The sequence below is a fragment of the Sinohyriopsis cumingii genome, chromosome 18 (genome assembly GCF_028554795.1).
Source record: "Sinohyriopsis cumingii isolate HCF-2022 chromosome 18, ASM2855479v2, whole genome shotgun sequence".
In the NCBI taxonomy this organism is placed as follows: Eukaryota; Metazoa; Mollusca; class Bivalvia; order Unionida; family Unionidae; genus Sinohyriopsis; species Sinohyriopsis cumingii.
This window is the reverse complement of record NC_142978.1, coordinates 48,141,814-48,157,573: the sequence shown is the minus strand read 5'-3', so window position 1 is coordinate 48,157,573 and position 15,760 is coordinate 48,141,814. Positions and strand designations below refer to the sequence as shown.

Sequence of the window (15,760 nt, the reverse complement as noted above, 5' to 3'; positions counted from 1 at the left end):
CTGTGGGAGGTCACAGGTTCAAACCCTGGCTGAGTCATACCAGTGTCTTTAATAATGGTACTAGCAGTTGCCTTGCTTGGCACTCACCATTAAGAGGTTAATGTTAGGACTGGTCCACCTGGTGTCTGGATAATGTGACTTGGTGGGACATGCTGCATGTCAGTAGCATGATGCCCCAGTGCTAGACATCACTATAAACTGCCATGCTACAGACATCATAGAGATATGACTGAAAATGTTTTAAAGTGACATTAAAATGCAGAATGAATAATATAGAAAATATCTCAATGCTTGATCAGTTTTGATGCTGATTATCAATCATTAAATTTTAACATTCTGACACCATTATAATGCTTTCCAACCACTGATCCATAATTTGTTTTAAGGAGCTTTGTGATATTTCCAGCCGAAAATATATTTTTGACAAAGGAGTGTAAAGTTTACAAAATTGGTTGAACTAATCGCACACAAAGTAACATAATTTTCTTTTGTCATCCGCAGGAAATTCACATTGAATTAGTTATATTAAACTTTCCAGGGGCACCATGTAGTTAGGATATGTAAGCATTTGGATGTGTTAGTATTATTAACCAAATCTAAAAACATTAGGTGCCATGGGTTTGTTTAAATAAGATGGCAGTCTAGGTGTTTGAGGTTGAGATGAATGGGCTGGTATTATATTATTGTTTTCATTATTATTAACTTTTTTTGGGACAAATTTCAAAGTAAATAACCAAAATTTTGTATCGGTTAGATGATAGTGTATTTCATGCTCTGATTATTAACCGATTTATTTGAATTTCATGAAGTATTCAATACAATGTGTAGGTGTTGTATGTATCCATGTATCCAAGTATTTTGTATTTACACCATGTGCATATATTTGATGGGAGATTTCATCCTTTGTATATACAGCAGATGGTGTTCAGCTTGTATACTCTTCAGTGGTGGCTGATGCATATTGACAAGTATCCAGTAATGTTTGAACATCATTGTTCAAGTCACTTGCCAATTGCAATACAATGTTACAGTGCACACTCCATATAGAGGACATGTGCTCATAAAGAACAACGTTGTTGACCTTTTTTCTTCAAATTATCTATTCTAGTGTTTTAGAACAGCCACTGTCTTGCAAATCAAGCCATTTCAAGTGACTATTCCTAGTGTTTTAGAACAGCCACTGTCTTGCAAATCAAGCCATTTCAAGTGACTAATCCTAGTGTTTTAGAACAGCCACTGTCTTGCAAATCAAGCCATTTCAAGTGACTATTCCTAGTGTTTTAGAACAGCCACTGTCTTGTAAATCAAGCCAAATAAGATCTTAATCACAATATTTGGCTTGTTTTAAAAGTGCTAATACATCATCAGCTTACTAAATGAAAGTCAGACTGGAGTGACCTCCCTTTGAATTGATGAACTGGTACTAAATACTGTCATTCGACTGTTATTTCTTTTCCTCCTGCCTAGTCATCAATTGCTTAAAAGGGACCTTATAAATACCTTGCATTTATTATCCTGTCTTAGTGTACAGGAGGCTAAAACTTTTGTGATGTCCTTGAGGGTTGACTTGTGATGGAATTTTTTTCCAATGATGTGGCATACTGCCAGCCTTAATCTCCTTGCTGTTAGACCAGAAAGTATGTTCTTTTTATAATCTTTTTCTAACTTAAAACAGCCTTGTTGCTTTAGCACTTTCTCATGACACTTAGATTACCCGAGTCATTCAATAGATGACACAACTTGAGTGAGACTAATATCAATCACTTTGTTCAAGTGGGAAAAGTCCTCGATGAATGTCCTTCAGGTAGGAGAAGTCATGGATAAATGTGTTCTCCTGAATTGAGAAGATGCTCTGGAAAAAATACTTCCATCTCCATGCCTGCTGAAACAACCACACATGCAGATTTTCCACTGTAACCCAAAAATATTGAATCTGCATGACTGGTTCATATCAGACAAGTGCTCAACAAAAAAGAATCTGCACCAGTGGTGGACAGAATTGCTCGAGAAAGAAGGCCTTTGAGAGGAAATGCAGAGTGTTTTTACAGTAGTACAAGCAGTGAAACTTCTACCATGTAAAATCCTCAATTCTTTGTGGAGCTAACATTCCTCCTTTGGCTTTTGATGAAAAGGTTAATCCCAATCACAACCTGGGGCTACCAGTTCATGATTCCAGAGACCTTGCTGACCTTCTAGTGAAGCTTGATTTGTCTCAACTGAAGGCCTTGGCCCTTTGTTTTGTTCAAAACTGATTGTGCCATTGGTCTTGACACTGGTCGGAAGCCTCCCAGACTTATCTTATTTAAGACCTTTTTTCCTAGTTACTCTGGCTTTAATGCGATAATTCAGTTTAAATGATCAGGTGAACTATCTTAAGTGAAAATATTGGTGTAATTGGCAGCTGACTGAAAATGGTTTAGAATTAGTACCCAAGTATACACTATGATTTCTGAATTGCTACATTAACAAAATACACATTAGCTGCTCCATATATGTAACCCAGAGCTTGACCCTTTTACTAGACCATATATTGTACCTATATATATTACTAAAAATTAGTGACCAGAGACAGAGACAAAAGGAAGAACGGTTTTGCTGCTTAAAATGCTTTTTTAACCATGCTTTTTGATCCAGGCTTCTAACATTTTACTTGTTTTTTTAAGTAAATAAATATTTCTCTGTATTACTGCTGTAAAGACGTAGTGTTTCCAGTAGTTTACATTGTTTAGGGCAAACTGATTTTTGTAAAATTCAACTTGTTAAATGATGTATCAAGTGAAATTATTAACTCTGTTGCAAAGTTTTTCATTGAGCCTCACTGAAAAAAAGATTAATATGATGGATGTATTCATCCAGGTTCTGCACGATATTGGATTGAAATGTGTAATCCTACAAATTGTTCATTGTGACATGTATGATTCCTGCCTAGACCAAGGCAGTAGTGGAGTGTTACTGTGTAAGATGCCTATTCCAAATTTAATACTGCTGCACTGTAGAGCCTTTCATGTGTTTATTTGCCGTTAAACACTAATCAGTGTTTTCCACAAAATACATCGTGTGCTGTTGGAGATAAATTGACAAAACTTGTTTCATTTTTGTATCACTACTAAAGTTTGTGTTGTTACCACATTTGGGACCCATTCTTCAAGATAAAGATCTTAAATGTCTGTAATTTTTAATTTTAGTCTTTTAACTTAACAATTGTTTAAGATGGAAGGATAAAACTTCGTAGTCATTTATATATTAAATGTCAGGGCACAAATAAAATTAATGACATTTAATGCTTCCTCAACATGTCAGCATGATATAAATTCAGTGAATTTGCATGTTAATTTTCCGTAACTTGCATATAATTAAGATCTGTTTAAACGCATAACACCATGCATGTATTTGACTTGATTTATATCTGCTGAGCATGACATTTGATTACCAGTCCATAGTAAGAAATAAGGAGCATAATGAGAGAGCAAGAAAATTGAGATTACTTAAACTTGACAGATGCCCTTCATTTTTTTAATTAGTCTTTAATTTTTTAATCACTACGTTAATAAAACATTATCTGCTCCATTATCTACTATGGTAGTTTTAATGCTACGTTAATAAAACACACATTATCTGCTCCATTATCTACTATGGTAGTTTTAATGCTACATTAATAAAACACATTATCTGCTCCATTATCTACTATGGTAGTTTTAATGCTCAGTCATACATGCTGTTAATGTAACAGAGGATGACAATTCCCTAGCGCATCTCACTTAGGCAACTAAAAATCATTTTTGGGCAAGTGAAATTTCATTTTAGGGTCCTGCCCCATTAGTGCCACATTTTAAAAATCTGGTAATCCTGGAAATTGATTTTGCTCCGAGTTACAGCTGTATGTAGTAGTTTTTAAAAAATGTTTTCTGATGATTTAAAACACTATTTACGTGCAATTTTTGTCATCTAGAATAAGTTAAGAACTGTCACTTAGAAATGAAATTTAATTTGTCTTCTGCCCAGTTCTCAACATGTTTTGAGCATGAAACTCTGGTAAAAGTCAGAAAATTTGGTCAGCATGTGTACTTAAATTAGAGTCGAGCTAGTATTATAGAACTTTAAAAATCATGATGACTTGGGACCTTCTATTCTCATTTTCAATGATGCCAATTCAATTCAAATATCAAAATACTGTATGATTTTAAAAGTTTGAGCTAGAGTTTTATGCTCAACAGGTTTTAAGAGCACACAGACCACAAGATTGCTGAATTAATCATAGCTATTTTGGAGCATGCCTGTAAGTGCAAAATGCTAACTGTATATTCACTTAAAATGCAGTGGAAATTGTGCATAATATAACAGTATATAGCTGCTAATGCATAATGCTGGTGCACAGCTCTTCAGGGAGATAACAATGTCCAGTCTTTGTCTCTGGTCTTCAAGCAGAACATACAATATAAATGTCTCTAACAGAAAGCAATCACGACTTATGCCACCACTGCAAGAGCAGCTTCGACGATCCATGAGTGAGTCTTCTGTGTAAACTGGCTCCCATCATATAGTTCCATACAAGATATTGCAAGGTAATGCTGTGTACAGGGATGTCTGTTTTGTCATCTTTGCAAAGAATGTAAAAAAAGATGCAACATATTAATATCACGCTGTCTTGTTCAGTCTTGCATTTTTTTTTATGTTGCATATTGGATATCCATCTTTGTTTATCATTCTTTTTTTCCTTCATTTTTTCCAGGGACAGTATCTTCAGTGTATATTTCTTAATTGTTAACTGTGAGAAACCTTGGTCTCAATTTTTGTTTTAAAAATACTTTCCTGATCACATTACAATTAGTCCATGCAAATCAAGCTTCCTGTTACAGGTTTTGCTTGAGCTTAGAAGTGATAATGGCTGTTCTGTTTAAACATACATGGTACCCAGGGAAGGCAGTTTAAAAAAAAGATATTTGCTTCGTTGGGTGAATACCCCATATCAAAAGTGCCTTTCCTGGGTCCCCAGGTATGTTTTACTGGAAAAGCCCTAAGTGTCTGGGATATGGGTGGCCAGCTGGCAAGAACAAGGGGAGTTCATCTGTAAGAGTTACTTGTATGCTATATAGACTGAGGGACATGTACTCGTCTTTCACGGAGGGCTGGAGTCAGAGGTGGCAGAGTGTAATATGATCAGGTTAGTATTTTCAGAGTGAAATAATTTGCTACAAAATTTCCTTTTTCCTCAAACCAAATAAATTGATACACATGAAAGTAAATAGTACAGTAATTAACCTAAATTAACTAGTTATCATTTTTTTCAAACTTTGTAATAATTTTAAATTGTATGAATTTTCTTTTTAAAAATCCAACAAAAAGAGTTGGAATTTCAAGTAAGGGATGTTTGACCTTTATCCAAAAGCTAGTTATGGAAAAGTCAAAACTAAAACCGGGAAACTGCTTTCATTGCCCCAAATTATCACAAGAATGTTTAGAAGGTATTGTCCAAAGGCAGCTAAAATAACGGCTGATATGCTACACGACTTGTGATTAAAAAGTCCATAAACTAAGCCAGTTACAAACTTTATAAAATTAATAGTAAAGGAAACTGTATTTGCTAAATCACTTTCTTTGATAACTCTAAAATTGATGGTCATCATCTTTACATTAAGCTGTGATTGCATTTATTTTTTTTGCTGCTGAAGAACATACAAAGCAAGACAAACTATCCATTGAATATCTTTGTTGTGATAGATACCCTCCTTCCCCTTCGTATCTTGATTGTATTATGACTCTGTGGTCTTAAACTAAGTAACAGGAAAAGCAAAATCAACAAGTTTAGTAAAAATTCAACAAATTTATTTCCCTGGAATGCAAAGTGAAATTTAAAAGAAACTTACAGTATTGTGAATTAAATCCCAAATAATCCTAGAAGGACTATCACAAGTTCAAAAGTGTAGAGTGTTGTGAATAAATTCCAGTACTGAATATGCTGATGTGCCAATAGTCTTGAATGTGCTGATGTACCAACATCGCAAGGATATAATCCAGAATGTCCTTTAATGAAATAGTGATTTAGTCCAGATGTGAACACTTTGTAATTCCAACGAATAAGTTTTAAATAATGATTTCACTCAATGATATCTCAACACAACTGAACTTAAGGTAGTTAATAATTTTGTTTACTTGAGAACCTTGTATAAAAAACCTAAGACACAATGAAATGACCAGGATGTGGGTCAGATGTTTGCTTCTAGAACTTTCTAAATTTTGTAAATAAGGCTGGACCTTGAACTCAAATCCAAATAAACATGTTTACAAAAGATCATTATCTTAAACTAACATCTACAGTCATGGACAAGTTTGCTATGTAATGTTATTTACCAATGAACCTTACAATCTACAGTCATGGACAAAAGTTAAATACACAGTATAGATATACATAACAATTGAAAAAATAATTTCAAGTACATTAATGTCACTCATATTATTAGTCCATTATAAGGAAACTAAAGTTTTTCTTGCTGCCTCCCACAAGATAAATCTGTTCTGTCACCAGCAGCTTTTTTTTAAGAGCCTCCCAAACTAAGACAAAGACATGAACCATCTCAGTGAAGAAAACTGAAAGTGATGGTGTCAAGCCTGTAAATCCAGAAATTGCCACTTATGACTATACAAGCAACATATGTGACATGGAAGAATCACCTGAAGAATGTTACACAAATTTTGGGAAAACACAAAAAATAGAAAGAATCAGAAGTGTGACGTTTTGAATCAGCTGATGTTGGCTTGCACTAGACCAATAGCCACAGGTACCCTGAGTGGCCAAGTCGTCTAAAGTGCTCTCCATTACGGATCACTGTGATTTCACCTCTGTCTGTGTGGGTTCAAGTCTTGGGTTCGGCTAATGTGGGTATGTGAGAAAGCTTGCCAGTAGCTTTTCGTGGGTTGGTGGTTCTTTCGGGGGTTTTTTCGGGTTCTTCCTCCACCATTAATACTGGCCACCATGTATAGCCTATTGTGTGCTGAGAAATGGCGTTAAACCCTACAACAACAGCCAGTAGCCACAATATTTCTAAAAGCACCCTCCTTGACTGGACATATTTTTTTTTCTATTCAGCAAACTTGTAAAGAATCTTTGCTTTGACAAATACAACAGCCAGCAAATCTTCTTTACTAATTATCATCTGTTATGAAGCTGAAATATCTGCAAGGTGTGATTGGTCAATTGCAGAAGACTGGATGAATGAAGACCTGAATCTATACATAATGAAATATGGAAGATGGACATTGAAAGAATTCATTATCTGCTTGTGTTAAACTATTTTCTTGTCCATCATATTGGCTGGGATTTCGAGAGGCTGCACAAGCAAACTGCATCCTCTTAATTTGTATCTCAGTAAGCCAATCAGATTTCCTGTGAGATGAGATGCAAGAGCTCATTGATAATTAAAAAAATGGTGAGTGGTGAGGACACACATCAGTGGATCTCTAGTCCGTCCAAGCAGGAAATGGCAGATTAGATTGTGTATGCTTGGCACAGAAATGCACTTACGTGATAAGATTAGCGTGTGTGGTATCTGCAGTGCTCAGCGTGGAAGTATCGTTTGTGCAGAAAGGATGATATTTTAGGATATCTGTAATGCAGACATCAGTGATAAAGAAGTGTTTAAAGGTTTTTAACCTGAGGACTTGATATAGACAATTCCTAATCTCATTATAGTGGATTACTTTTTGGGTGTTTACACCTGTAATAGCAGTACAGATAATGGTATTTGATAATTAAGGTCTGAAACTAATCAGAATGATTTGGGTACTTATGACAACTGTCACCATATTTAGATTTGCTATGTCAGTTGCTTCAGGCATGTTTAAAGAAATATATGAATTATATTTCAGGTTTTCTTTGGTAAAATAATGTGAGAATATGTGTATTATTTCAGTGATTTATACTGTTGTCAAAAACAATCTTTATCTTATGAAATCATATTGGTGTTTGAACTAAGTGGTGTTCATAGACAGATTTTCTTGAGACTTACCAGTACACATATCACCCAAGGCTGTATGATTACATGATGAACAGAAAAACAAACACCAGAAATTCAACCAGAATTCTTCATTTGTAAAATAAAACAATTAAATATTATCAAGGATACAATGCAACCTAGTCTACCTACCTTGAGGACTCTAACTAGCGTTGTTCTTGCAGAGCACATTGATACACAGCCATGAGAAGAAAGATATTAATTTTCCTTATAAAATTGACCATTTTTATTAGTACATGAATTATTCAGAGAATGATAAAAATAATTATATTTTTGGGTCCAGATGTTTCGTTCCACAACAGTAGCTGCACCCACACCCCATCCCAAGTTGATGAGATTCTTTTAATAGGACATGGGTGGTAAAAAGGGCAGGTATGATTGAAATTCAAAATAACATAGGTCCTGATTGGTTGGTGCAGTATATGATGACAAGTGTGGGTTTATGTTAGGAAAGATGCTAAGCACAGGTAGATATGGTACTATTCTGCATAAAAAGTAATCACATCATTTTTTATTATTATCTGAATTGGCTGTTGCATAATCTAATATTGTTTAGAATCTAATCTTAATTCTGTTTATTTTATTTACAGGTTGTCAACAAGATCTGCTGTTAATAAGAAACCAAGTCATTTCTTTGGAGCCCTTGATCATGAATGATGCTGATTTTATTACCTTGGATAATGGCAAATTTTGTCACAGAATTTCTTTTTCCACGCCATGAGGATGAATCAGAATACAGACCTGGTTAATCTTGTGAGGGCAGCTTTTATTTATAACATACTGCATCAAGATGGCTTGCTGATGTGGAAAAAAGAAAACATTTACATTTTGTACACAAGACTTTCAATTTATTGATACATAGCTACTTACTGCATAGATAAAGATTCTATGAACAGTTTTATATGTCACTAGACCATTAAGAGATCTTGAATTTAGAGAATTAAGCCTGTTTTCATACTGTAGATTATAATATTTTCGTTGCTTGAAGTTTTCAGAACATTTTTAATGTTGACATATTTTTTGCAATATTATGTTTCTGATGCCACATGTAATGTTTTTGTTTTATCAAAATTGTAAGACTGAAAGATTTATGATGGAGTAATTTCAGGGTCAGTTTAAGTTTATAAGTTTGTAACTAATCCTTTTCAAAATTTCAAATTCATGTAGAGTAACAGAACTAACACTAACTTGTTTTAAGTAGATTTTTGATGTCATGAACTTTCTCCAAGGTAAATTATAAATTTATGATATGGTCTTTATTGGATTATTTTCTCTATCACAGTGGCATTGGGAATTGTAGAATTTTGGTGGTATTTGTTTTGGTTAATAAAGTAGATATCGGATCACTTTTCAGATTGCATGAATAGGAAAATCTGTGTATTTGATGATGTGAGTCATTCGTGGGGAATTGCCTCTTATCTCACTCAGAAACCACATTGAATCAGATGTTACGGTGAATATGTGTTTACATTGAAACCCTTCAAAACTTAAAACGCTTGGCACCAAATTAATTTTCAGTTTTAATAGTTTGATAAGGGTTTGCAGATGTGAACAAATGGATTTGTTTAAGAACTTATTTGGAGAGAGGGAGAGAGAGAATGTGATTATGAGAGAATATCTGTGTATGTGTGTAAGAGTGCACAAATTAAGAATGCTGTTTTTCTGTTGTTTTACATTAAATGCAATATTAACTGAGCTGAACAATGTATGCTCCTTCTGAAAAGCTCCTCTGGTTACATTATTATGGTTATTTTCCCTCTAAATACAGTCCTGGTCTCAAGAAAAATTTAAGAAACAACATTCTTGTATAACTTTGCTACAAGTCTATTAGAACCATGAATGATGATCCATAATTTTTAATCACTCCATATTGTTCATAATTTTCCCATGCCAGATTCTTCTCTATTCTTCAGTGTAGGTTTTTGCACAGATTGATACTATCTGACCAGACTCATTTTATCCTGTAAGGATGGTTCAGTCATACGATGCTTGGCTGGTCACTGTGACATGTTCACATGTGAGTGAAGACAAATGATGGCCATGGCTATCTTTTTCTAAAAGAATATACAATTCTGGTCAAGTTAAAATGCATAACTTGCATATCAACAAATTGAATTTGGTTTACTCTTAATGCATTTAATGGTAATACCATTCTAATTAGGGTACTTTCAGATTTTGAGCCATCCATGTAGATTTTAGAGTTTATAAGTAAGGGTTTCACTGAGACCATCAACACTAAAAAAAAAGCCACTTTCCTTCTTTAACCCACCTTTAAAAATAATAAATTGAAAATATATTCAGGTGTGTATATTTCCCTAGGTTCTAACAGGAAAGTATTCCCCACTCATATGTAGATACATTAATTTCAACATGTTTTTATGTTGAATTGTATATACTTAATTCATATCAAATATAATTTTGGAGACATTAAAGACATAACTTCATATGGATTGGATGTAAATATGTAAATATGTGCTTAATAATGTATGTAAATTAACCTTTGGGTGAGGATTAAACCTAGAATTCATAAATTGTTTTTGAGTTAAAAGGCTGAGATTTTTATTCAAAACTTGACCTTAGAATTTTATTCAAAACTTGACCTTAGAACTCATGTTACTCAAGCAAAAATCTTTCAAAACTTTTTTATTTTTATAAGACAAGAGTAGCCAGATCTGAAAGCTTCATGCAGATAGCATGAGGGACATCTATATTGATGTACTAATTAAGTCTGACTGCACACTGCATTGACCTGGATCTGCTACCATCACATGATGCACTGGCAGACCTGGGTCTGTGACGTTTGTTAGGCTTAATCAATAGAACAAACAATATAGACCCTGTCTGACATGACATAATGTGCAGTTGGACCCACGATAAATTTTTTGTTTGTTTTGTTATGCCTAATCCATAGGACAAACAAATAGACCCTGATCTGCCATTGTAAGATGTGCAGTTGGACTCCAGATGTGAATTTTTTTGCAGTGTGTTAGGACTGTTAAGTAGAACAAACAGCATTGACCTTGATCTGCCAGCACAGTGAAGAAAGATCATGGTTTATATTTTATGACAGTTTAATTGGAGTTATTTAATTTCTTGGTTTTTGTCTTGAACTATTTATGAATTCATGGCCAGGTATGAACAGAAAGTTAGCAAAGAATGTAATGTAGCATACAACCAGTATTCTTATCTATCCTTGTCAATAGCAACCGTATTCAAAAAATGTTTTATTCATTTAAAAACATTATTATTATAGATATTAATGAACGATTGCTTAAATATTAAATTATTACCTAGTGTTATTACATTGCCAAGGAAAGGGCAAATTGTAGAAAAAGTAAATTATATCGCTGATATTTGAGAAAAAAATTAGCAACAATATTCAGCACAATGATAGATAATAGTTTATTGATATATATGCAGTTTGTGGATATTACAGATGGCTGGTTCAATTACCTGCAAGATTTGTATTGCAAGGCAGATGGAGTACATGCCTGCCAGTTCCAATTGATGAAAAACTTAAAGATTTTTAAATGGTGTATCAGAAGTAAGATAATTTTTGTATCTGTGTACATACTTCCAATTTATTTTATCTTTTCCAATGTGAGACTAGTGAGTGATGGGAGATGGAACTGGTTCTTTTCTGTGATTTTAGGTTTATTATGCAGATATATAATAATGTATAGTTAAACCCACATAATCCAGTCCCTGTGTATCCTGTATCTATATTTGTAAGGGTTATAAAAAAAAATTGATCTTAGCCTACCATTTTTATGACCTCACTACCAGTAAGCAAAAGTGGGCATAATTATTATTCTGCTGCCTTGCTCTGTGTTCGCACATCCATCCCAAAACCATTTTAATACAGTAGCACAATTATTATTCAGCTTTGTATCATGAAATTTTATTGACTAAGTTGTGATGACAAGTAGATGACCTGGTTAGATTTTCAGGCCATTACAGCCCCCCCCCCCTTTTTTTTTTTTAAACATGATTTGGAACTTTTTTTGTACTTTGAACTCTTTGACCACAAATCTTGTTAGATTATATTTTTGTGTTGGCAAAAGTGTTATCACGATTAAGCAAGCACTGATTGAGGTAGATGAAGGAAATTTAGTATGCATGTTTGTATGCATCTTTAATGATTTGGTTCAGTTTTTATGCCATTATAGAAATGTTTCAATCTGTATGATTTTTAAAAAAAATCACCTTATCTAGCTCACCTGGCTGTCAGCCATTGTTGATATGTTAATATGTACTAACTTCATATCTTTAAAACCCACTGGTCCAATTTCATCCAAACTTGGCAGAGTATACTGGTATTAGTGCTTCCATTTTGCAAATAATTCCAATCTGCCATAAAATGACCACTATTGCTTGAAATAGGAAACTTTTTTAAATGACTTTGCAAGAACTGCTTAACAGAATTTAACCAAATTTGAGCAAAAGCGGTCTGGCATGAAGAAAGATAAGAGTCATCCCTAATTTTAGTGTCAAATTGTAAATAAAGAAATTTATCCTTTTTCTACTAAACTTTGAAGTTCATCATTCATAAATGCCATGTATGTTTGGTCATATTTGCTTCAGTATTATTTGAGAATAAGTCATTTTAAGGTTTGACATTTGTATGTAAAATTCCAGTTTGACATTATTGGTATAAATTTGAAAGCCCATTTGTATCAAGGGCTGTAACACTATGTTAGATATCTCTTTAATATTCCTACATATATTAAACTAATGTAGATGTGACTTGCTATTTGCAATTCATTAGTTCAGTATTTTTGTTGTTTTCATCTCTTTGTTCATCCATCCATCTGGGATAATTTTGTTTCTGGAGCAGAACTCTAAAGCCTTTCAAGATATCTCTATCAAACTTGATATATATATATATTAGACTTATGGCCTGCAAATGTGTTTTGCAGTTATTTAGTTTCAATATTTTTTAAAGTAATTTTGCCCATTGGTCTGTCCATACATCCATTCACAATTGTTTCAGAGGGACAACACTATAAAAATGTTCAAGATGCATATGAAATTTGGTACATAGACATGTGGTGTAGATAGTACTTATGCTGTTCATAATTCTTCAGTTTCATATTTCTTAATGTATTCACCCATTAATCCATCAGTCATGCTTTTGTTTCTGGAGCAGAACTCTAATACCATTAAAGATATTTCTGTGAAACTTAGTACATCTATTAGACTATTAGTCCAGGTGTGTCATTTGCAATTAAATAGTTCTTCACTTTAACTATTTTTTACTGATTTTGTCCTCTTGTCATTCCATCTATTATCCAAACTTTCAGCTCTGTTGCCAAACTCTAAAACTGTTGAAGATATCTCTGAAATTTCATACATTTATTAGACTAGTTCAACTTTTAAATGAATTCTCAAAAATCACTCAACAGAGTTTGACTAAATTGGACAAAAAAACTTCCTGGCATAAAGAATTTTTTACTTTGTTATTACTTAAGTTTTTACTAGTTATGTCAATCAGCCACCAAGTATGGCTGTGATTACTAAAAACAGAAACACATTTGATAATTTATTAAATAAATGTTATACAGATTTGACAGAAAACTTGTAGCTTAAAAGATTTGTACAAATGTTACACAGATATGACAGAAGACTTGTAGCTTAAAAGATTTGTACAAATGTTACATAGATTTAACAGAAAACTTGTAGCTTAAAAGACTTGTACAAATGCTCATCAGATATGGCTACCAGTACTGAAAATTGAAAAACATTTATAAACCTTTCTAAGCAAAATTAGACAAGCATTGATAGAAAGCATCCTGGCATACAGGCCTTTCAATATTGGACAAATGGTGATCAAGTATGGATGAAGCTACAAAGACTAAAGAAACCTTGAAACAGTTGTTTTTTGTAACATTGAGTCAACAGAATTGGAAGAAATTTAATGAGAAAGCAGCACAATAATACTGACTTCTTGGCCAACTGTTCAATTTAGGCTTGAGATCTCAAACCCTCATGTTTTTGTTTTTGTACATTGATTTGTCCATCCATCCATCAAGTTTTACTAAAACATTGCCATCAGTCAACCACAGTTAGTATAGGTATCAAGAACTATCATCAGCTAATAAATGTAGGATTGGGAGAGCATTATTGTGTTATTACCAAGCTATCACTGTCTGTAAATATGTATGTTTCTGGAGCACAACTCTCAAACCGTCCGCAGTCTTTCAACCAAGCTTGGTACACAACTCAAGTAGCAGAGGAGCTGTTTGATAAATTTCCAAATTCAGTACTTTTTTTTATGTTACTATAGAAACGAAGTGAAGCATAGGTAATATATAAATTGAGTTTGACCATAGCGTATTTTCAGTAGGATTCTTGACATAACTTTATATAATTGGGGGAGGGGGTTGGAGTTGTCATCTCTAGATGACTTGTGTTGCAGTTGTTATAGAATGAAATGGCTTGGTAATGATTTTCCTTTCATTTCCTGTCTTTTCTGATCTTACCTTTATTCTTTCTATTTATATTATTTTATTGACAAAACATGTTTATTACTGTATATTTGGCATTTTTACAAATAAATTTTTTAAAGGTATGATTTTAAGTTTCTCGTACTTTTTTGTATCTCATGACAAAGGATGGCACTTTATCTCGAAAAGTGTTTGTGAAAATATGCATCTTTCTATGAAACATTGGTCTTAGTAGCATACAACTGTCAACTCTAGTCAAACTAGTCAGGAACTTAATAATGTTTTGTAACATACAGTAGAAGGGTTGACCAGAACTATTTACCTGTCTGGTAGAGGCTCATTGGTCATACCAAGTCATAACCATGACAACTTGTATTTAGATTTCACTGCCTAAAAATTGTATGGACTCAAGAACTGTTGGCAATTTTTTTTATCTGTCTGGCTTTTTATTGTACACTTTTAAGAGTTATAACTTATCGTAAAAGTTATACCTCTTATGAACTCCTATTCAGTAGCAATGCCATTTTGTACACACACCTTTTATTGCTCTTTATGCCCCAGCACAACTGTTTTAGGGCACAGTGTTATTTTTGTTTGTTGTTCCCTCTGTTTATCCATCATAATTTAGTTATGTTTGAATTTAGGTCAGTTTTAAGGCATGCAAGTCGTGTATACGTGTTCCACATTTCTAGTTTTTCGAATACTTTACTGGTCTCTTAAATACAACACATACATACAATGTCATAAATCCGTGGATCTTAATGCCTCCAGAGTTTGATACAGCAGCCTGACATCAGTAATTTTCAGAGCAGACCAAAACCTTGTGAATGATTCTTCTTTTCTTAGCTCACCTCTACTAAGAAGAAGCGAGTTATGATATTACTATTAGTGTCAGCATCTACACAGATAAAGACATAATTAAATGTATGCTGTACTAAATCTCCACTATTCTTTTTCCATGAGCACTAGCACCAAGCCTATGGGAAGGGGGCTGAGGCTGAGTACATACATGTGGATAACTTGTACATTTTTGGTCCAGGATTTGCATTTAACTTTTTATTTATTCCTGTATTCATACTGTTATACCTGGAATTGTGAAACTTGGCAAGGAGATTAATTTTGACGAGTACTGCACCCTCATAAAAAATAGGTCACTGTCAGATATTGTAACTTGAGTGAAATTGCATTTTTAATCATATACTTCTATCTTTTTACCATACCCATGCAAGAAAAGGCCACTGTTAATACCCTTCACATACAAGAAAAGAAGCTAATTCTGATCTATATTTCATCTTTACTAAGTTT

At 33.6% G+C, this 15,760-nt stretch overlaps 1 protein-coding gene across 2 annotated transcripts in view; it reads left to right on the top strand.

The window, feature by feature from the left end:
- LOC149776578 (rac GTPase-activating protein 1-like) overlaps nt 1–14,580 on the top strand; it is a 52,499-nt gene extending 37,919 nt beyond the window's left edge. Inside the window, exons 20-21 of one of the 2 annotated variants that reach the window (XM_089941059.1) lie at nt 4,453–4,562; nt 8,600–14,580. In XM_089941059.1, the coding sequence (XP_089797185.1) occupies nt 4,453–4,522 (70 nt within the window). In that variant the 3' untranslated portion in view covers nt 4,523–4,562; nt 8,600–14,580. The remainder of the gene's footprint in view (nt 1–4,452; nt 4,563–8,599) is intronic. The other variant, XM_089941060.1, reaches the window with a different exon arrangement.
- Nucleotides 14,581–15,760: the final 1,180 nt, after the last annotated feature.